This window comes from Peromyscus maniculatus, chromosome 2, assembly GCF_049852395.1.
Source record: "Peromyscus maniculatus bairdii isolate BWxNUB_F1_BW_parent chromosome 2, HU_Pman_BW_mat_3.1, whole genome shotgun sequence".
In the NCBI taxonomy this organism is placed as follows: domain Eukaryota; kingdom Metazoa; phylum Chordata; class Mammalia; order Rodentia; family Cricetidae; genus Peromyscus; species Peromyscus maniculatus.
The window spans coordinates 119,618,013-119,634,775 of NC_134853.1; the positions used below are offsets into that span (position 1 = coordinate 119,618,013).

At 36.6% G+C, this 16,763-nt stretch overlaps 2 protein-coding genes across 7 annotated transcripts in view; one reads left to right on the forward strand and one right to left on the reverse strand.

The window, feature by feature from the left end:
• Dock7 (dedicator of cytokinesis 7) overlaps positions 1-16,763 on the reverse strand; it is a 200,443-nt gene that overhangs the window by 97,253 nt on the left and 86,427 nt on the right. The gene's annotated exons all lie outside the window — the stretch shown is intronic.
• Angptl3 (angiopoietin like 3) lies at positions 6,959-14,375 on the forward strand. Its single transcript, XM_006974037.4, has 7 exons — positions 6,959-7,543; positions 8,233-8,343; positions 9,504-9,618; positions 10,704-10,817; positions 11,079-11,174; positions 13,481-13,747; positions 14,093-14,375. The coding sequence occupies exons 1-7, from the start codon at positions 7,049-7,051 to the stop codon at positions 14,275-14,277; spliced, it is 1,383 nt and encodes a 460-aa protein (XP_006974099.1). The 5' UTR covers positions 6,959-7,048; the 3' UTR covers positions 14,278-14,375.

A 16,763-nucleotide genomic window follows, 5' to 3' on the forward strand; every position in this document is an offset into this window, starting at 1 on the left:
TTTAATGTTTTCTACAGAACATCTACATTTCATTTTTCCCATGCTAGAAATCATTCTTTTTTTTTTTTTTTTTTTTTTTTGGTTTTTCGAGACAGGGTTTCTCTGTGTAGCTTTGCGCCTTTCCTGGAGCTCACTTGGTAGCCCAGGCTGGCCTCGAACTCACAGAGATCCGCCTGGCTCTGCCTCCCGAGTGCTGGGATTAAAGGCGTGCGCCACCAACGCCCGGCTCTAGAAATCATTCTTAAAGACATCAACTATGGAAGAATTAGAAATACAAACTCCTCAGGAGGTGGAGGTAGGATGATCATGAGCACAAGGCTAACACGGTCCACATACCAAGTTTCAGCCTTGAAGGGACTATATTCTGAGATCCTGGAAGGAAAGGGGGAGAAGGAAGACTTCACTGGTCCTGCTGCAAGGATAGCATGTAAAGAACTCCAAGACACTGTGGTTCCATAGAAGAGGATGAGCCTGCAGGAAGACTGAAAAACTCTCACAGTGAAGTAGAGGGGATGTTACAAGGCAATTAAACAAAGACAGGAGAATGGAATATTAGTATCAAATGCTACTGAGTCCCTGAAGGAAGAACTGAAAACACCCTTGGATTTTGCAACAGGAAAGTCTAACCTGAAAACAGATAAAACAAGCAGGGGTGTCAGTAAAGAAATAGTTAAACTTCGAGTCTAACTGAAGCAGAGTTTGCACTATACTAGAACGAGAATGTAAGTTCCCTAAGACGGTCAAAGGGAACACACAGAGCATGCAATAATGTACTAGTCTTGGTTAGAATTCCTCATCATGACACACATTTGCTGAGTGTCTGCACAGATCTATTTACTGAGAAGGTAAAGGTTAATAGACTTTGGCTTGTAGGCATCATGGTCTAGAGGTGAAATTAGACAAAGCAGGAAGCTATACTGCTTTGTTATAATAAGCAAAGAATGACACTACAGTCCACTCCAGAGTGTGGGAATAATAGGTATGTTGGCAAACACCTTTAATCCTAGTACTCAAAAGGCAGAGGCCAACTGATCTTTGGGAGTTCAGGCCAGCCAAGGCTGCACAGTGAGATCCTGGTCTTTAAAAACAACAACAACAATAAAAACCACATCTGCCCACAAATTTTCATGAGACATTTACCAAATAAAACAGACCTGTAAAACACACAGAAAAGCAGAGTCTATGACATCACTCTGCAATGAGACCACACAATGTACAACTACCTTCATCATCTGTATCTGTAGACATATCGTGTGTGTGTGTGCGTGTACGTGTGCGTGTGTGCGTGCGTGCGTGCGTGCGTGCGTGCGTGTGTGTGTGTGTGTGTGTGTGTGTGTTTAAGTATCTGCTCTAGTTCTCCAGGAGCCCAAACTCTTTAAGGAAAGACTTTATTCATGTAACTGCTTTATCTGCCTACATTTAAAAGAACATACCTCATAGTTCTTGAGCATATAGGATAAAATGCACATAAAAATTTAGCAGTTTAATGCAGACAAATTTGGATTCTAAGTTAAATGAGAACTGTATGAACATTATCTATAAACTGTTTGATTTCCACAATAAGCAATACAATTTTAAACTCAACTTGGTTTAAATAAGAAAGGCATTAAGTCAAATCTAGTGTATTTCATGAATGACTAAACTCTACTAGAAAGCTCTCAAATAAATACACCAAGTCTGTCCTCCTTCAGAGTATTCAAACTAGCAAGGATACAGCAGGAAAGGAAAGGTGCTGACTAGTCATTTGGAGGTGGAAAAAAAAAGACAAATATTTTACTTAACATGGAAATCAATTCTAGACAAATCAAAGGATTCCATAACAAAACCATAAGAGTATAAGAAAAGCTTTTCAAAACAGACTAGTGAGAGAAGGAATTTATTAACATAAATTATAAAAATCATAAAAATATACATTTTAAAACTTCTCATATAAGCAGTACCATGAACAGAGGTGGAGAAAGAATGGCAACTGAAGAAACACTATTGTTACATATATGACAGAGTACTCCTAACATCAGCCAGAGAGAGGCACACTGTGGAAAGGGCACATGTCCAGGTAATTCTCAGACAGTGACACAGATAGCCAGTGAAAACAAAATAGATGTGTATGTGCCCATTAGATTTGTCAATATAATCTTTTTCACGGAAAGTATACAGTTAAAGAGATACTTTCTTGTACTGACAGTAATGTAAACTGGTACATATGTGTAGAAGAATCTCGTGAAAAAAATCGTAACTTACAAGTCTGTGTCTACATAAAAAATATTTCTCATAAATACAGAATATACTTTCTATGTAAACTGTTTATAAAGCTGAAATTATTTATTAATCACTAACAGGCATGATTAAATTAAGGTGCATCTATAAATTGGAACCAACATAAATAGAATATTGTTGAGCCCCTAAAAAGACATGGAGATTTCACACTTGTAATTCCAACACCTGGGAGGCTGAGGCAGGAGAATTGGGAGTTTAAGATCAGCTTGGGACATATAAGGAGACTATCTCAATAGATAGGAAAACAAGAGCTACAGAAAACCTATTACGGTAAATCTAAAATCATTTGTATGTAAGTAAATTCTCAAAGAAGAAGATGGGGGCCATTATAGGTTTTTGTGACATGAACTACATGGTCTGATTTTTCTTAAAATACATACCTTTAACTTGTTATTCAAAAAGTTTAGTATAGTAGATAATAAAATATTAATAGAGTCAGTTTTTCATTTTTATAGGTGTTAAAATACCCATGTTTGCAAAAAAAAAAAAACCAACAAACTATGCAGCATGAGTTCATGAGTGCACGCAGACAGACAGACAGACAGACAGACAGACACACACACACACACACACACACACACACACACACACACACACATACACACACACACACACACACCACAAACACAGTTTTGGCTCAGTAGTAAAGCACTTACCTAGAATATGTGAAGCACTGAATTCAACTCTAAAAACATTGCCACAAATAACAGAGAACATGTAAAAATAAAATTTGTTCTAAGCTCAGTCAAACTCTGAATCAAAATATGGCAGCTTTATTTGCTGTTTTTCAGCTTCCTGGGCTAGCAATATGCTATGTGCCACTCTCCTGGTGCTAATCAGTGGTAGTGAACTGAGGCTCTCACTCAGACACAGTGGCGCTGTGCTATGATGGTTCAGTAGGTCGTCTGTGTTGGATGCATTTTCAACTCAAACAATTCTCAGGGAGGAGCCTGACCATAAGTCAAGGAGCACTTCTATATATGTAGCTCACTTTGTACTTCTTTAAAAGCAGGATATTATGTGTCCTGTCTAGTCTAGAAATTTCTCTATAAATAAACATGGATACCTGTGAGCTCCTGATCCCCCAGCCTCCACCTCCCAAGAGCTACTCTACAGCAGTGCACCAGCACACCTGGCTTATGTGGTGCTGGAAGTGGAGCCCAGAGCATCATGCATGCTAGGTAAGCACTGTCAAATGAGCTCTGTCCCTAACCTCTAACCCGATAACATCTATTAAATATCTATTTAATTGATGTTGTTCTGACCAGAGAAAGGAGGAGCTAATATATTATTCTAACATTGCTCTTTTCTCCAATTCATTTCTATTTAGACATATTTTTCACAAAGAGATATTTTTAAGCATTTCTAATAAACATTATTACATTAGTCTTCTACTTATCTGCAAGGTAAACATTCTAAAATTCAGGGGATCCAATGCCTTCTTCTGACTACTGCATGCATGTGGTGCACATACACACACAAGCAAGCAGAACACACATATACAAAAAAAAATACATCTTTTTAAAGAGCCAAAATACCTTGTTTTTAATTTGAAAGTCATATTACAGTAAGCTTGCATAGTGCTGGGAAAACAACTGGTGTGTGGTTCACAGACCCTAAGCGTGCTAAGGCTGTTCAGTATCCTAGAATTCTGTATAGCTAGGAAATGTTGTATAGTGACTCCTAGAAACAGGTTTTTAAATTAAGTACTGAGTTTGCTTAATAGTGTTTTATTTTCTTTGGCATAAGTTTTTGTTTTTATAAATGACTGGCTATATTTGACCAGGGTTCTAATTAAGGGCCCCCTTTTGGGGGACTGGAAAGATGGCTCAGCAATTAAGAGCACTGGCTGCTCTTCCAGAGGACCTGGGTTTGATTCCCAGCACCCACACAGCAGCTTATAACAGTCTCTAACTCAGCCCTAGGGGATCTGATGCCCATCTGCACAGACATACATGGAGGCAAACCACCCCCACACACAAAATAAAATAAAATAATTTCTTTTAAAAAGGGGTTCCTCTTCACAGTCCCTTCCTTACAAGGAAGCTGCTACAGCAAAGTGCTTGCATCTGCTACATGTAAGTTTCACACTTCGCTATGTATAAAACTTTTTCCCATCCCATAAATATTTATTGTTGCTGTAAGGTGGCTCTGTACAAAAGAGGCAGGATATAAATTAATAATCATCTAGCAAAAAAAAACAGTTTATAGTGTAACAAAGTAGGGAGATTGGCTCATCATGCACCTCAACTAAGTGGATGGAATTCTGGGGTCAATAGTTTTAAACCACAAAGGCTGTCAGCTTAGTCAAGAAGAGTTTCGAAATACGCCCTGCATGACCAAGGATCACTACCTTTTTCCATGAAAGGAGAAAATGTGACTATTCAATCTAGCACAACATACACTTTAATAATTCACTGACATGCATCAGAGCACATGGCATAAAACTGATTAGTTTTAATATTTACTAGAGGATGTGTACATACATGTTTGTTTATTATTTATTTCTGTCCAAAGTATTTATATAATTCTAAAATGCATAATTACGTAAAGGTACACACAGGGTGGGCTGGCAAAATTGCTCAGAGAGAGAGTGCTTACCTTGTATGCTAAGGTCCTAGATTCAAGGCCCACCACCACCCACATATACATCCCAAAAAGAGAAGAGAAAGTATTCACACACACACAGGCTAATCAAAAGAAACAATTCCTTACTGAGATTCAAGAGAAAAAAAACTCTTAAAACCTAGATATCAGCAAAATTTCCATGTCTACATAACCTTACCATTAGTCTTCACCCATAAACACTTGAGTGTAACCAAATCGTTTCTAATTACAAGGACTATGTACGCAATATGTTGTGCCTACTACACAGCAAGTAGGATTCTAGTGATTTGAACTAACGTCAATCTTTTCCCAACCCTAAATGCAGTTTATCTCCACTGGACAAAAGAGGAAACAGAGAAAGCAAACAATCTGACTGAGAGTGGAGAAGTTCAAGAACAGCAGACTCCAGATTCCACTTCAAGCAGCCCTGCTCCAGAACCATGCTCACAACCACCATGTTACCCATAGCTCTAAAGGAACCATTAGAGTTAACCCTGGATACTTAATCACCCAACAACAACAACAACAACAAAAAAAAAAACCTCTACTTTATGCCAGGAAGGGTATTTCTATTCAATTCATAATTGAATTTTAGAAATGGTGCAGTTTGCAAAATTTTGTCTGGCAACTTAATTTACAATTCTTTATTATTGATTTTTCTCCCTTTGGGGGGGGGGAAGCTATAAACATAAAGGTTGGAAAGATGGTTCAGCAGAAAAGAGCACAGGCTGCTCTTCCAGAGGACCTGGGTTTGCCTCCCAGGACACACAAGGTGGCTCACAACCCTCTGTGACTCCAGTTCCAGGCAATCCAATGCATCTCACCTCTACAGTGATATACAGACATGCACAAAGGCAAAACACCCATGCACATACTTTTTTTTAAATTTTAAAGTTAGAGACATGATTCTGATGAATGGTAATAAATGCCCAAGATCCCAGCACTGAGGCAGGAGAATCACGACAAATCTGAAGTCAGCCTGGGCTTATAGAACAGGACTAGCTTAAAACAAAACAAAGCTACAAATCACATAGGACAATTGCCCTAACAAATGATGAAACTGATCCATGGGGAAATAAATAATTTGTTTAAGGCCAAAACACTAGAGCTAGCTTTTAGGACTAGACAACAGTGTGAGATTCTGGAACTACACATGGTAGTAATTTTACCATGTCAATTTTCCCAAATGATTTGTATTAATACTAAGGATAACCACTCATAATTTAAGTGCTTATTAATTTTCCTTTTAACACCAATTGAGGACACTGGGACATTTGCTCTTAAATATACTATTAACTTTTAGTTTTGTTAAATTTACAGTAACAAAATTGTTACAAAGTTCACAAACTTCAGAAAGATGTATGAGCAAATCTCTGCCATTAGAAACACTAAGATTTAATTCTAGTTTATATTCAAATGCTCACGTGTCTACTGCTACTCCACATGGAATGGAGACTAAGACATACAGATATGCAAACAATGGAAAGGGAGAGAAATGTCTTTATTGACACGTTGGTGGGAATTTTGTAATAACACACAAGAACAGTTAAGACATACTAACTAAAGACATTAACCAGTAGCGATAGTACAAAAAAGAAATACACAGTTCCATGTTGGCGTAGACAGAGTACTGAAACACAAGCGACTACAGCAGTGCCAGCCACAGGCCACCACAAGGACCGGGGAGGGCTCCACACACAGGCTTCTGGGGAACGGTGGCTGTTTCCAGAATAAACAGACCACAAGTGGGGGTACAGATAGTTACTTTTCCTCAATTTTAATGACAAACTTACCCATCAAAAGTTAAGATTTATCTGTAAATCTCTTGTAGTAAAAGAAATATTAAAATGAACTTTTAAAAACAGGTAGATACCTTAATACTGAAAGTATAACTCTCAATACAGCAAATGTAACTAAATAACCATTTTTCAAATGACCTCCTGCTAGTTGCTCATTTCCTTGATTTCATTTGCCATTGATCTAACTCAACATGGGGGAGGGTTACATTTGTGCAAGTTAGCACAGTTTAATGGTTAACTACATCCACCCGCCAGCTGTGTGCATGTTGCAAATAGTCGTGTATATAAAGTCAAGAGATTCAGGTCTCCCTACAGGAGAAAGTCCTTCCAAATTACTTGAAATTGAATAATTGGGACCAAAAAAAATGCACACAATTAAAATATTTCTTTTTATTATTCCTCTAGTAATTTCTTCCAAAATTGATCCAGACAATTCATCATTTGATTCTGTATCTTTAGAGCCGAAATCAAGATTTGCTATGTTAGATGATGTCAAAATTTTAGCCAATGGCCTCCTTCAGCTGGGACATGGACTTAAAGATTTTGTCCATAAGACTAAGGGCCAAATTAATGACATATTTCAGAAACTCAACATATTTGACCAATCTTTTTATGACCTATCACTTCAAACCAATGAAATCAAAGAAGAGGAAAAGGAACTAAGAAGAACTACATCCAAACTACGAGTCAGAAATGAGGAGGTAAAGAATATGTCACTGGAACTCAACACAAAACTCGAGAGCCTGCTAGAAGAGAAAACGGCACTTCAACAGAAAGTCAGTGCCCTGGAGGAGCAGCTAACGAATCTAATGCAAAGCCAACCTGGGGCTCAGGAGCACCCAGAGGTGACATCACTTAAAGTGAGTAGAAGTCACGGCATGCTGACTGTTTGCCATGTCGGTTTTTCTTAAATACATTTTTAAGACATACTATTTTAAATACTCTGCTATATTACTAAAATACTTAATTTTTTTCCAGAAAGAAATTTTTCTTGGAAATAAAATTTTCCACTGAAACTTCTATTCAGGTTTTGCTTCCCTAATATTATATTTGAAAAGAGTTAAAATTTGTACTTCATATAATTAAATATCAGTTAAGTAATAAAATTTATAATGTTCAATTATTATGTTACTACTAATTAGTAGAGATAAAAAATTAAAAGAGGATTGGGTTAGCTCAGTGGTAGAGCGCTTGCCTAGCAAGCACAAGGCCCTGGGTTTGGTCCTCATCTCAGGTGGCGGAGGGGGTTAAAAGAAATTTAAATTTAAAACCATTCTTCCATGAACAAAACCAGATTAATATAGAAAATGGTATATTCTAATTCTTTTGAAACATTATCTCTTTTAGTTTAAATAAAACTCAGAAAATTTTAGATGTGGCAATTTTTTAATATAGGAACGAAATTACATATTACTTGAAAAAAAATAAGACAATGACAGCCAATGTTCACTTTTCTAACCCACTACTAACTTAAAATTAGATGACTATTACAAATAAAAACTTAGAAAGACAGAGGAAATTTTAAACAAATTATAATTTGTGTGTGTAGAGTTTTGTAGAACAGCAAGATAACAGCATCAAAGACCTCCTCCAGACTGTGGAAGAACAATATAAACAATTAAGTCAACAGCACAATCAGATAAAAGAAATAGAAAATCAGGTAAGTCAGTCTAATGCTATGTCCAATCTGTTGTACTAGCTGTTGAACACGAGCTGTTAAGACATGTTAAACACAGCTTGCAAAACTTTCTGGGCAACTGGCTACCAACCTGTCTTGCAGCTTCCTCATGTCCTATAAAGAAAACAGTACAGCTTATCATGTGGAACTGCGAGGAAAAAGGATTCATAACTGATTCCATTAAAGTGATCCTATGCAATTTTAAATCAGGTCATGAATCTGTTCTGCTCAAAACCTCACAGTAGCTCCCTGTCTTCCTCATCCTCACTCACAGAACCTGTGCTGACCTGGTCCTTCATCATCTTACTGATTTCATCTCACTAGCTTCCTTGCTGGTCCTGAAGTACTTTAAACACACTGCCCCCAGGGCCTCTCTCTAGAATGCTTTTTTCTAGTATCTGCACTTCTCATATACTTCCATCAAATACAAAAAGTTCAATGAAGCTGTCCCAAGCCATCTAATCAAAAATAAAAGGTATCCCCCAAAGCCACCACATTTTTTTCAACATCTTTAAATTTAGCATAAATATAAGGTTCTTTCTTGCCTATCCCTGAATTAAACTGAAAGACCTATGAACCTAAGATTCTTTTTCTATTATTTTATCTACAAAACCCTTTATACAAAACACTGAATGACAAAGAGTTGGCACCCAACATCTGGACTGACCATGGCCATATCATATTCAGCACACTGAAGTTAATAAAGCTGGCTAAGATTGTAATCCACACTGTTGGAAAGAGAATGTATTTAAGTATCTTAAGCAAACCGTAGAGGCTTACTGGTTTTTAAATCAATGTCTCTCTTGTTTTGTTTGCTTCATTCTCTTAATTTTGTTATTTATTAAATAATACGCTTGGTTAACTGTCTCAAGAACAGACAAATGTGTCTATATTCTGGAAAGCACTGTTTCTTCCTCTTTATTCCCTTGCAGAACTGGGGTCAGACCTTTGCACATGCTCAGCAAGCACCATGCCATTGAGCTGTGTCTCAAGCCTTGTTTATTGCTCTTAACACAGAACACAGTAACATTCGAAACTGAAAGACAACGTGTACATCATTGTACTTTGGTATCCTTACCCAGAATTCCCTAGTTATATACACACACTAGCATTTTAAAAGTAGATTTATATTCTTTTATCAGCTCAGAAAGACTGGCATTCAAGAACCCACAGAAAATTCCCTGTCTTCTAAATCAAGAGCACCAAGAACTACTCCCCCTCTTCAGCTGAATGAAACCAAATCCATAAAACAAGATGGTAAGATAATCTAGTAGGTTTTCTCTATAAAGTTCCTGACTTTTAGGACCTGCTCTAGACTGAAAGAGTAAAAAAACACAGACATCAAATGCCATCACCACACTGTCAACTTAATTGGATCCTGTTTTTTTTTTTTACTTTCTTTCTTTTTTTTTTTTAACATTTTAACACTGTATATGGCATTAAGACATGAAGCTAATATAAAAACATGGAATGATTATTAATTTCATAGATTAAAAATAATACTGCAGATGTAGAAAAGGAATACGTTTATGTTTATAAGTCATGTGGAAAACTATGCAAGGGGCCAAAGATCATTATTTAAAAATTACTTTCAAAAGCAACAAAACAAAATACATTTATGTAGCCAGGTGGTGGTGGTGCACGCCTTTAATCACAGCACTCAGGAAGCGGAGGCAGGTGGATCTCTGTGAGTTTGAGGCCAGCCCAGGCGCAAAGCTACACAGAGAAACCCTGTCTTGAAAAAAACAAAAAAACAAACAAACAAAAATACACACACACACACACACACACACACACACACACACACATATAAAGAAAAAATACACTTCTAAAAACTGAAAGATTATGGAATTCTCTTCAAAAATTCTACTTTCTTGTCTGCTTAAAATCTTTCACAGATATAACAGAAGTTCCAGGGAACAAAATCACTATTTCCAGCCAGACTTCAGCAAAATGATATGTTCCCAACAGTTATTTTTGTTTATATAATTGACATAGGAAAAATACCTGTTAGCTCTCTTCCTGTATGTTCAGAGCTTCTACACATCTGTTGATTCTAGTTATGAACCAAACCCTGTACTAAACTACTTCTACTTAATATTCTTACTATGCCTAACAAAAATAATAATGCTTTCAAAATTCTCATTTTGTGGATTTTCTTTTGACTAAGTAAGTTCGAAATGTTATTTTCATGTCATTTGGATAGTTTGCCATCTAATAAACATACCTTTGCATAAACATTACTGAACATGCACACCAGTTCCAGGAAGCAGCAGTGAAATTTCAAGCTCCCAAAAGCTTTCTCTTCCTAAACATCACAGGATTATGTTTGTTCATTCTAGACCTTCCTGCTGACTGCTCTGCCATTTATAACAGAGGGGAGCACGCAAGCGGCGTGTATGCCATCAGACCAAGCAGCGCTCAAGTGGTTCATGTGTACTGTGACACCCAATCAGGTACAGCCTCCTAAGCAGAGAATGGGCTGATGTAAATTCAAGATACTCATTGCCTAGTACCAAAACATCAACCTACAGAACAAGGTTATTCATGCAAATTGGGGACTACAATAAATAATAAAATACATTACCTTGACTATATAGTACCAAATTAACAAATCACCTCACAAAGCCACCAATTAAAACCAAACTCAAAACACAGTCATTTTTCTCGTCAACAATAATCTACTAAAAATAACTACATTCATTCATGCCCTCCAGGTAGTCCATGGACATTAATTCAACACCGAAAAGATGGGTCACAAAACTTCAACGAGACATGGGAGAACTACAAAAACGGTTTTGGGAAGTTTGACGGTACTGTGATTTTCATGAATTATTTATTTATTTGTTAAATTAACAATATTAACTGTATGTACTAATACAGGCCTGAAATCTTAACATTTGGGGGTGGGTGGCATGAAGCAGGAGGATTGAAAGTTCAAGGCCAGTCTGGGCCACATACTGAGACCCTTTCTCAAAGAAAAAAAAAAGAATTATAAATTAAGAAACAATTATAAAATGGGCAGTGGGAATGTAACAATAAACAAAACAAAAAAATCGTCTTCATAAAACTGATTGATAAATACTAGACATATTAGCAATTACAATTATTTTAACTGTACTTATCACTACTACATGTCTGCTCTTAAGTAGGCTTGCTGAAATTTAATTCACTAATTCATGATTATCATAATTGTTATTAAGGAAAGTAGTAAGTTCTGTGGGCTTTAGAGAGTGGTAAGGCTATGAATGAGCTGCAAAGATAGCATTACAGTACTCTTTCACTGATATTTTTTAAGTATAAAGTAATACAAGTTAAAATGGAACAGGAGATAGACCTTGGGGCAGAGCCCTTGACTAGCACAACACTTGGACTAATCCCCAGCAGTTCAAAGAAAGTAATAGAAGTAAACAAATAAAACAGTTAGAACAGACATGGGAACCATCAGGGATAGTGTCTAGCTACTTAAACACTAACTTTAACTATTCAAGTATTATAAGTCTATACTACAGAACTGTGGTTCTCTGTAATACAGTTAATTCAGAATATTCTATTTTGATCACAAGACTAAACTATAAAAATAAGCAAACAAAACAAACAGTAGGTAAAATCCAAAAACACATTATGGACATTTGTGAACGTGTAAGTATTCACTTATAAAAGTAGAATGCATCTGTTGGTCTACCAAAATTTTTAACTCAGTACTACTTGAGTCTATTAAAATTCTCTATTCACAGTACTAGTTAAATCCCTAAAGAAAAGGTCTATTCAGTGATTATTTTGTAGTTCTAACTCATCTGAGATTGAGTTTAACGCTAAAATAAAAGACTGACAGTTCAGAATGCTCATTTATTTCTAATCAGAAACTAATTCCATTTATAATCCTTAAGTGAAGTTTCCTAACTCAACAGCAATAATGAAATATTTATTTTTGTCATTAAATATAGGTTGCATAATGATCTACTTATATTACTGCTGTTTTTAATTCCAAATAAAAATAGTTTTAATTATAGAGAAAAATACTAATAAGAAAAGATTCAAATCTAATGTTTTTTTAATTTATGAGATTCTTTTTCCATTAAAAAAACTAACTTCACATTTGAGAAAAATGATATCACTAGTATCCAAAACTGAATATATGAAAGTATTCTCTTGACTGAATATAGACATATTAATGAACATCTGATATACATAAGGAGGTATGAGTGAGCTATTACTCTATCAATAACCAAGCCTAAAAATACCTATAATAATGTAATATCTCATATATAAAACCATTTTATAAAACACATTTTTGAAGCAAAGTTGGGGTTTATCAAGACAAGATTTTAACATAGACTAAATACAGGCTTAATTAACAAGGGAGAAAAAGTCACACGAAAACAATGGACAGTTGTACTGGTGGTCTAGTTCAGTGAAGAGTCTTCCCCAACATGCATGAAGTCAGATTCAGTGCCCGGAACTCAAAGAAAATATGAATGAATGAATGAATGAATGAATGAATGAATGAATGAATGAATGGGTGGATGGATGGGTGGATGGATGGATGGATGGATGGATGGATGGATGGATGGATGGATGGATGGACAGATTAGAAACAGAAGAAAAGGGAAAGGGAGGGAGGACGGTGTATACACCCAGACACAGACATGAGTTCCACAAAAGTGTGCATTAATGAAAGCTCCAGAAAGAATATGTTTTGGGTTTTTGAGATGAGGTCTCATGTAGCCCAGTATGGCCTTAAACAGCTCTGTGTAGCTGAGGACTGAACAATTCTTTCTGTACTACCTCCCAAGTGTTAATTAACAATACAAGCACACACCACAACACCAATAACATAAATGCTTTACAAGACTTCAAAGTAACCAAGGAGTCAGGACTAAAACGATTCATTTTCTTTAATGAATTGAAAATAGCTTTAAAACCTGGGCTGGGAACATGATGTACATACATGTAATCACAGCACTGGAGGGGCTTTGGCAGGAAGATCTCAACTTTGAGGCTAGCCTAGGCTCAAGGGTGAGAGCCTGGCACATGCATACACAAAGACAGTCAATCAGGACTTGATCTGCAGTTAACAATACACAGGGGTTCCCCACCCCACACCTCTTCTCTTTAGGAGAATTTTGGCTGGGCCTAGAGAAGATCTATGCCATAGTGAACCAGTCTAACTACATCCTACGACTCGAGCTACAAGACTGGAGAGAAAGCAAGCACTATGTTGAATACTCCCTTCGTCTGGGAAATCACGAAACCAACTACACGCTACATCTGGCTGAGACTGCTGGCAATGTCCCCGAGGCACTCCCAGAACACAGAGATCTGATGTTTTCTACATGGGATCACAGAGCAAAGGGACAGCTCCACTGTCCAGAAAGTTACTCAGGTATTTCATTAATGCCAATATTTTTTTTCTGTAAAGCATCCCCCTACAGTTTTAACTATTATCTATAATATCAATTTTTTTAAAATACTAATCTCAAGTAAGCATTCTCTCCAAAGACAAAAATCTACTGATTGTAGTTTTAAGCGCTAACTCTGGTTTAGCAGGCTATTTTACCTGTGATGCTTCTCAGACACTCTATTTCGATGGTGTTACAGATTAATTAATATTGAGATATATGCACCTACAATATCATTTATATGAAATAAAGATATAACCATGGAAAACATCTAACAGCTACCAGACAGAAGGCATTATCCAATTAAATCACATGTCTGTCTTCTCTAGGAGGCTGGTGGCGGCATGACATGTGTGGAGAAAACAACCTAAACGGTAAATACCATAAACCCAGAGCCAAATCCAAGCCAGACAGGAGAAGAGGGATCTACTGGAGGCCGCAGAATGGAAAATTACACTCTATCAAGTCATCCAAAATGATGATTCAGCCCACCAATTTAGACAGCTTTAAATGAACTGAGACAAATTAAAGGGCCAATAAATTAAATATTAAAATCCTCCTAGATTATTGTAATGTAGTAATTTGGTATTAAACCTTTAATGGAAAGCTTGAGAGATGAATTTTCAATCAGCTTTAAGGTCACTGTTAAGATTAGACGCCATCACAACAACTTAACACCATCTGTCTTTCTCAATCAAACCTCCTATAGTATCATTTGTTCATGCTCATGATGTGGGAATCAATCTAAGATGGTCCAAGTCAGCTGGGCATGGTGGCAGAGGTAGGCAGATCTCTGAGTCCGAGGCCAGTGTGGTCTACAGTGTGTGTTCCAGTAAAGCCAGGGTACACAAAAAAATCTTGCCTCAAAAAACAAAACAAACAAAAACATGGTATCAATCTAAATCATAACTAGTGGGTAAATTCAAAATCATTCTATTAAAAACATTAAAACTTCAATTTAAAAAAATACACTTTTCATGTTAAACTTCAAAAAGTGTTATTTTTATACTTTTCAAATGCCATTTTACTCATTTCAGAATTAAATTCAGCCAATTTAGAATACACATCTGCAATAGGAACTTTTAAAATTATGCTTCATTTTGCTACAATGTAATCTGGAGTAAATGATTTTTAAGGACTTCACATAAGGCTGTGTGTGGGTGGATCTGCACTAGGCCCAGCGTCGACCAATGCGGTAGGTCCAGATTACCCCATCATACTGACTTTGCAGGGTCAAGAAAACAGTAACTTGCCAGGCGGTGGTGGCGCACGCCTTTAATCGCAGTACTCGGAAGGCAGAGCCAGGCGGATCTCTGTGAGTTCGAGGCTAGCCTGGTCTACAGAGCGAGATTCAGAACAGGCGCCAAAACAACACAGAGAAACCATGTCTCAAAAAAAAAAAAAAAAAAAAAAAAACCCAAAACAGTAACTTAGCATATATTTAGCTTATCTACACTGTGAACATTTTATATACTTTAACAGTTAATACTATGATAGTAAGTTTAAGTGACATCTCTCAGAATGAAATAAGAATGAATGCCTTTGTAGCATTAAATGGAAGTTTATTAAGAATGTATTATCCCTAGATAGGACATAGAGCTAACATTTTATGTATTTTAAGTAGAATTAAAAATCATTATAGATTATAAAATATTTTAAAATCTGAAAGGCATGTATGTTTAAAATATAGACACTGGCATTACAATAAGCATATGACTATTTCTAAAAACTAATTCAAACTTTAACTATCCAAAGAACCTTGGATACAAGTATCACCTGTTAGCGTTTGTTTCAAGTTTTTTATTCCGTGGTTATAAGATCACCTGTTGCTCTTCCAGAAGACCTGAGTTTGGTTCCCAGTAACTATACTGGGGGGCTCATGATCACCTCAAACTCCAGCTTCAGTGGATCCAATGCCTTCTTCTCACCTCCACAGGCACACAGACACATCATATTCACATACATATAAATTTTTAAAAATGTATCTTTTTATTTATTTATTTTTATTTCATGTGCATTGTGTTTTGCCTGCCTGTGTATCTGTGAAGGGTGTCTGATCCCTGGGAACTGGACTTACAGACAGCTGTGGGTTGCCATGTGGGTGTTTAGAATCGAACCCAGGTCCTCTGGAAGAGCAATCAGTGCTCTTTACCACTGAGCCATCTCTCCAGCTCCAAAAAGAATGTATCTTAGAAAAACTGCCAACAAAGAAAATTCTGAGTTAAGTCAAGTTTTTAAAGATAGGTAGTATCCAAGTTATACTGTGACTTGCCTCAATCAATATCCAACATCATATTTTAATTTATACTATATCATACATAACTTTAAAATCACATATAAGAGACACAAAAGGTCTATGTGAATCCTACATTAATATTTTTCTACAGAAAAATACAAAAAGAATAAAAGCAAGAAAAAGCTACTATTTTCAGAGCTAGAGTCCAACCTGCCAAAAATTACTTTGTAGAGTTTTACAGCTGAATGGTAAAATGGCTCCCTGACCAAAGGGGGAATAAAAAAAAAAAAAGAAAGAAACGAAATGAAACAAAACAGAAACTCTGGAGTACAAAAAATGATTCATTATGCAACGCAGCAGGTGCTTCTTCTAGCTGCTTTCCTTTTTTTGTTTTCTTAAATCCTCATATGGTGTGTTTCACTTTGTTCTTTTAGAAGTACGGAATTGGTCTCTCCCCCTCCACAGCACGCTCAGATGGAGAGGCCATTCTGGTAGAGAAAGACTCCTTTACATTTCACAGAGCATTGTCCTGTCCTCACGTCCTTGCCTGAAGATGATTTCAGCACTGACCCACAGTTGTGCAACCTAACAGGACTTTTCCCTTTGTTCTCTCTAGTACTTAGTACTAATCGTATCCCAATACCACTACACTCACCATGGCTTATCCTTCCCTTGGATCCACCTTCCTAAGTCTAGTCCTTCCTCTTGTCCTCTTCCCATCATGGATCAATGCAACCTTTCTTTTGGGGGAGGGAGGCTATGTG

Coding starts and splice junctions, on each gene's coding strand:
- Angptl3 (XM_006974037.4), top strand. CDS start 7,049: ATGCACACAATTAAAATATTTCTTTTTATTATTCCTCTAGTAATTTCT. Junction 7,544..8,232: donor CAGAGGTGACATCACTTAAA/GTGAGTAGAAGT, acceptor TTGTGTGTGTAG/AGTTTTGTAGAACAGCAAGA. Junction 11,175..13,480: donor CGGTTTTGGGAAGTTTGACG/GTACTGTGATTT, acceptor TCTTCTCTTTAG/GAGAATTTTGGCTGGGCCTA.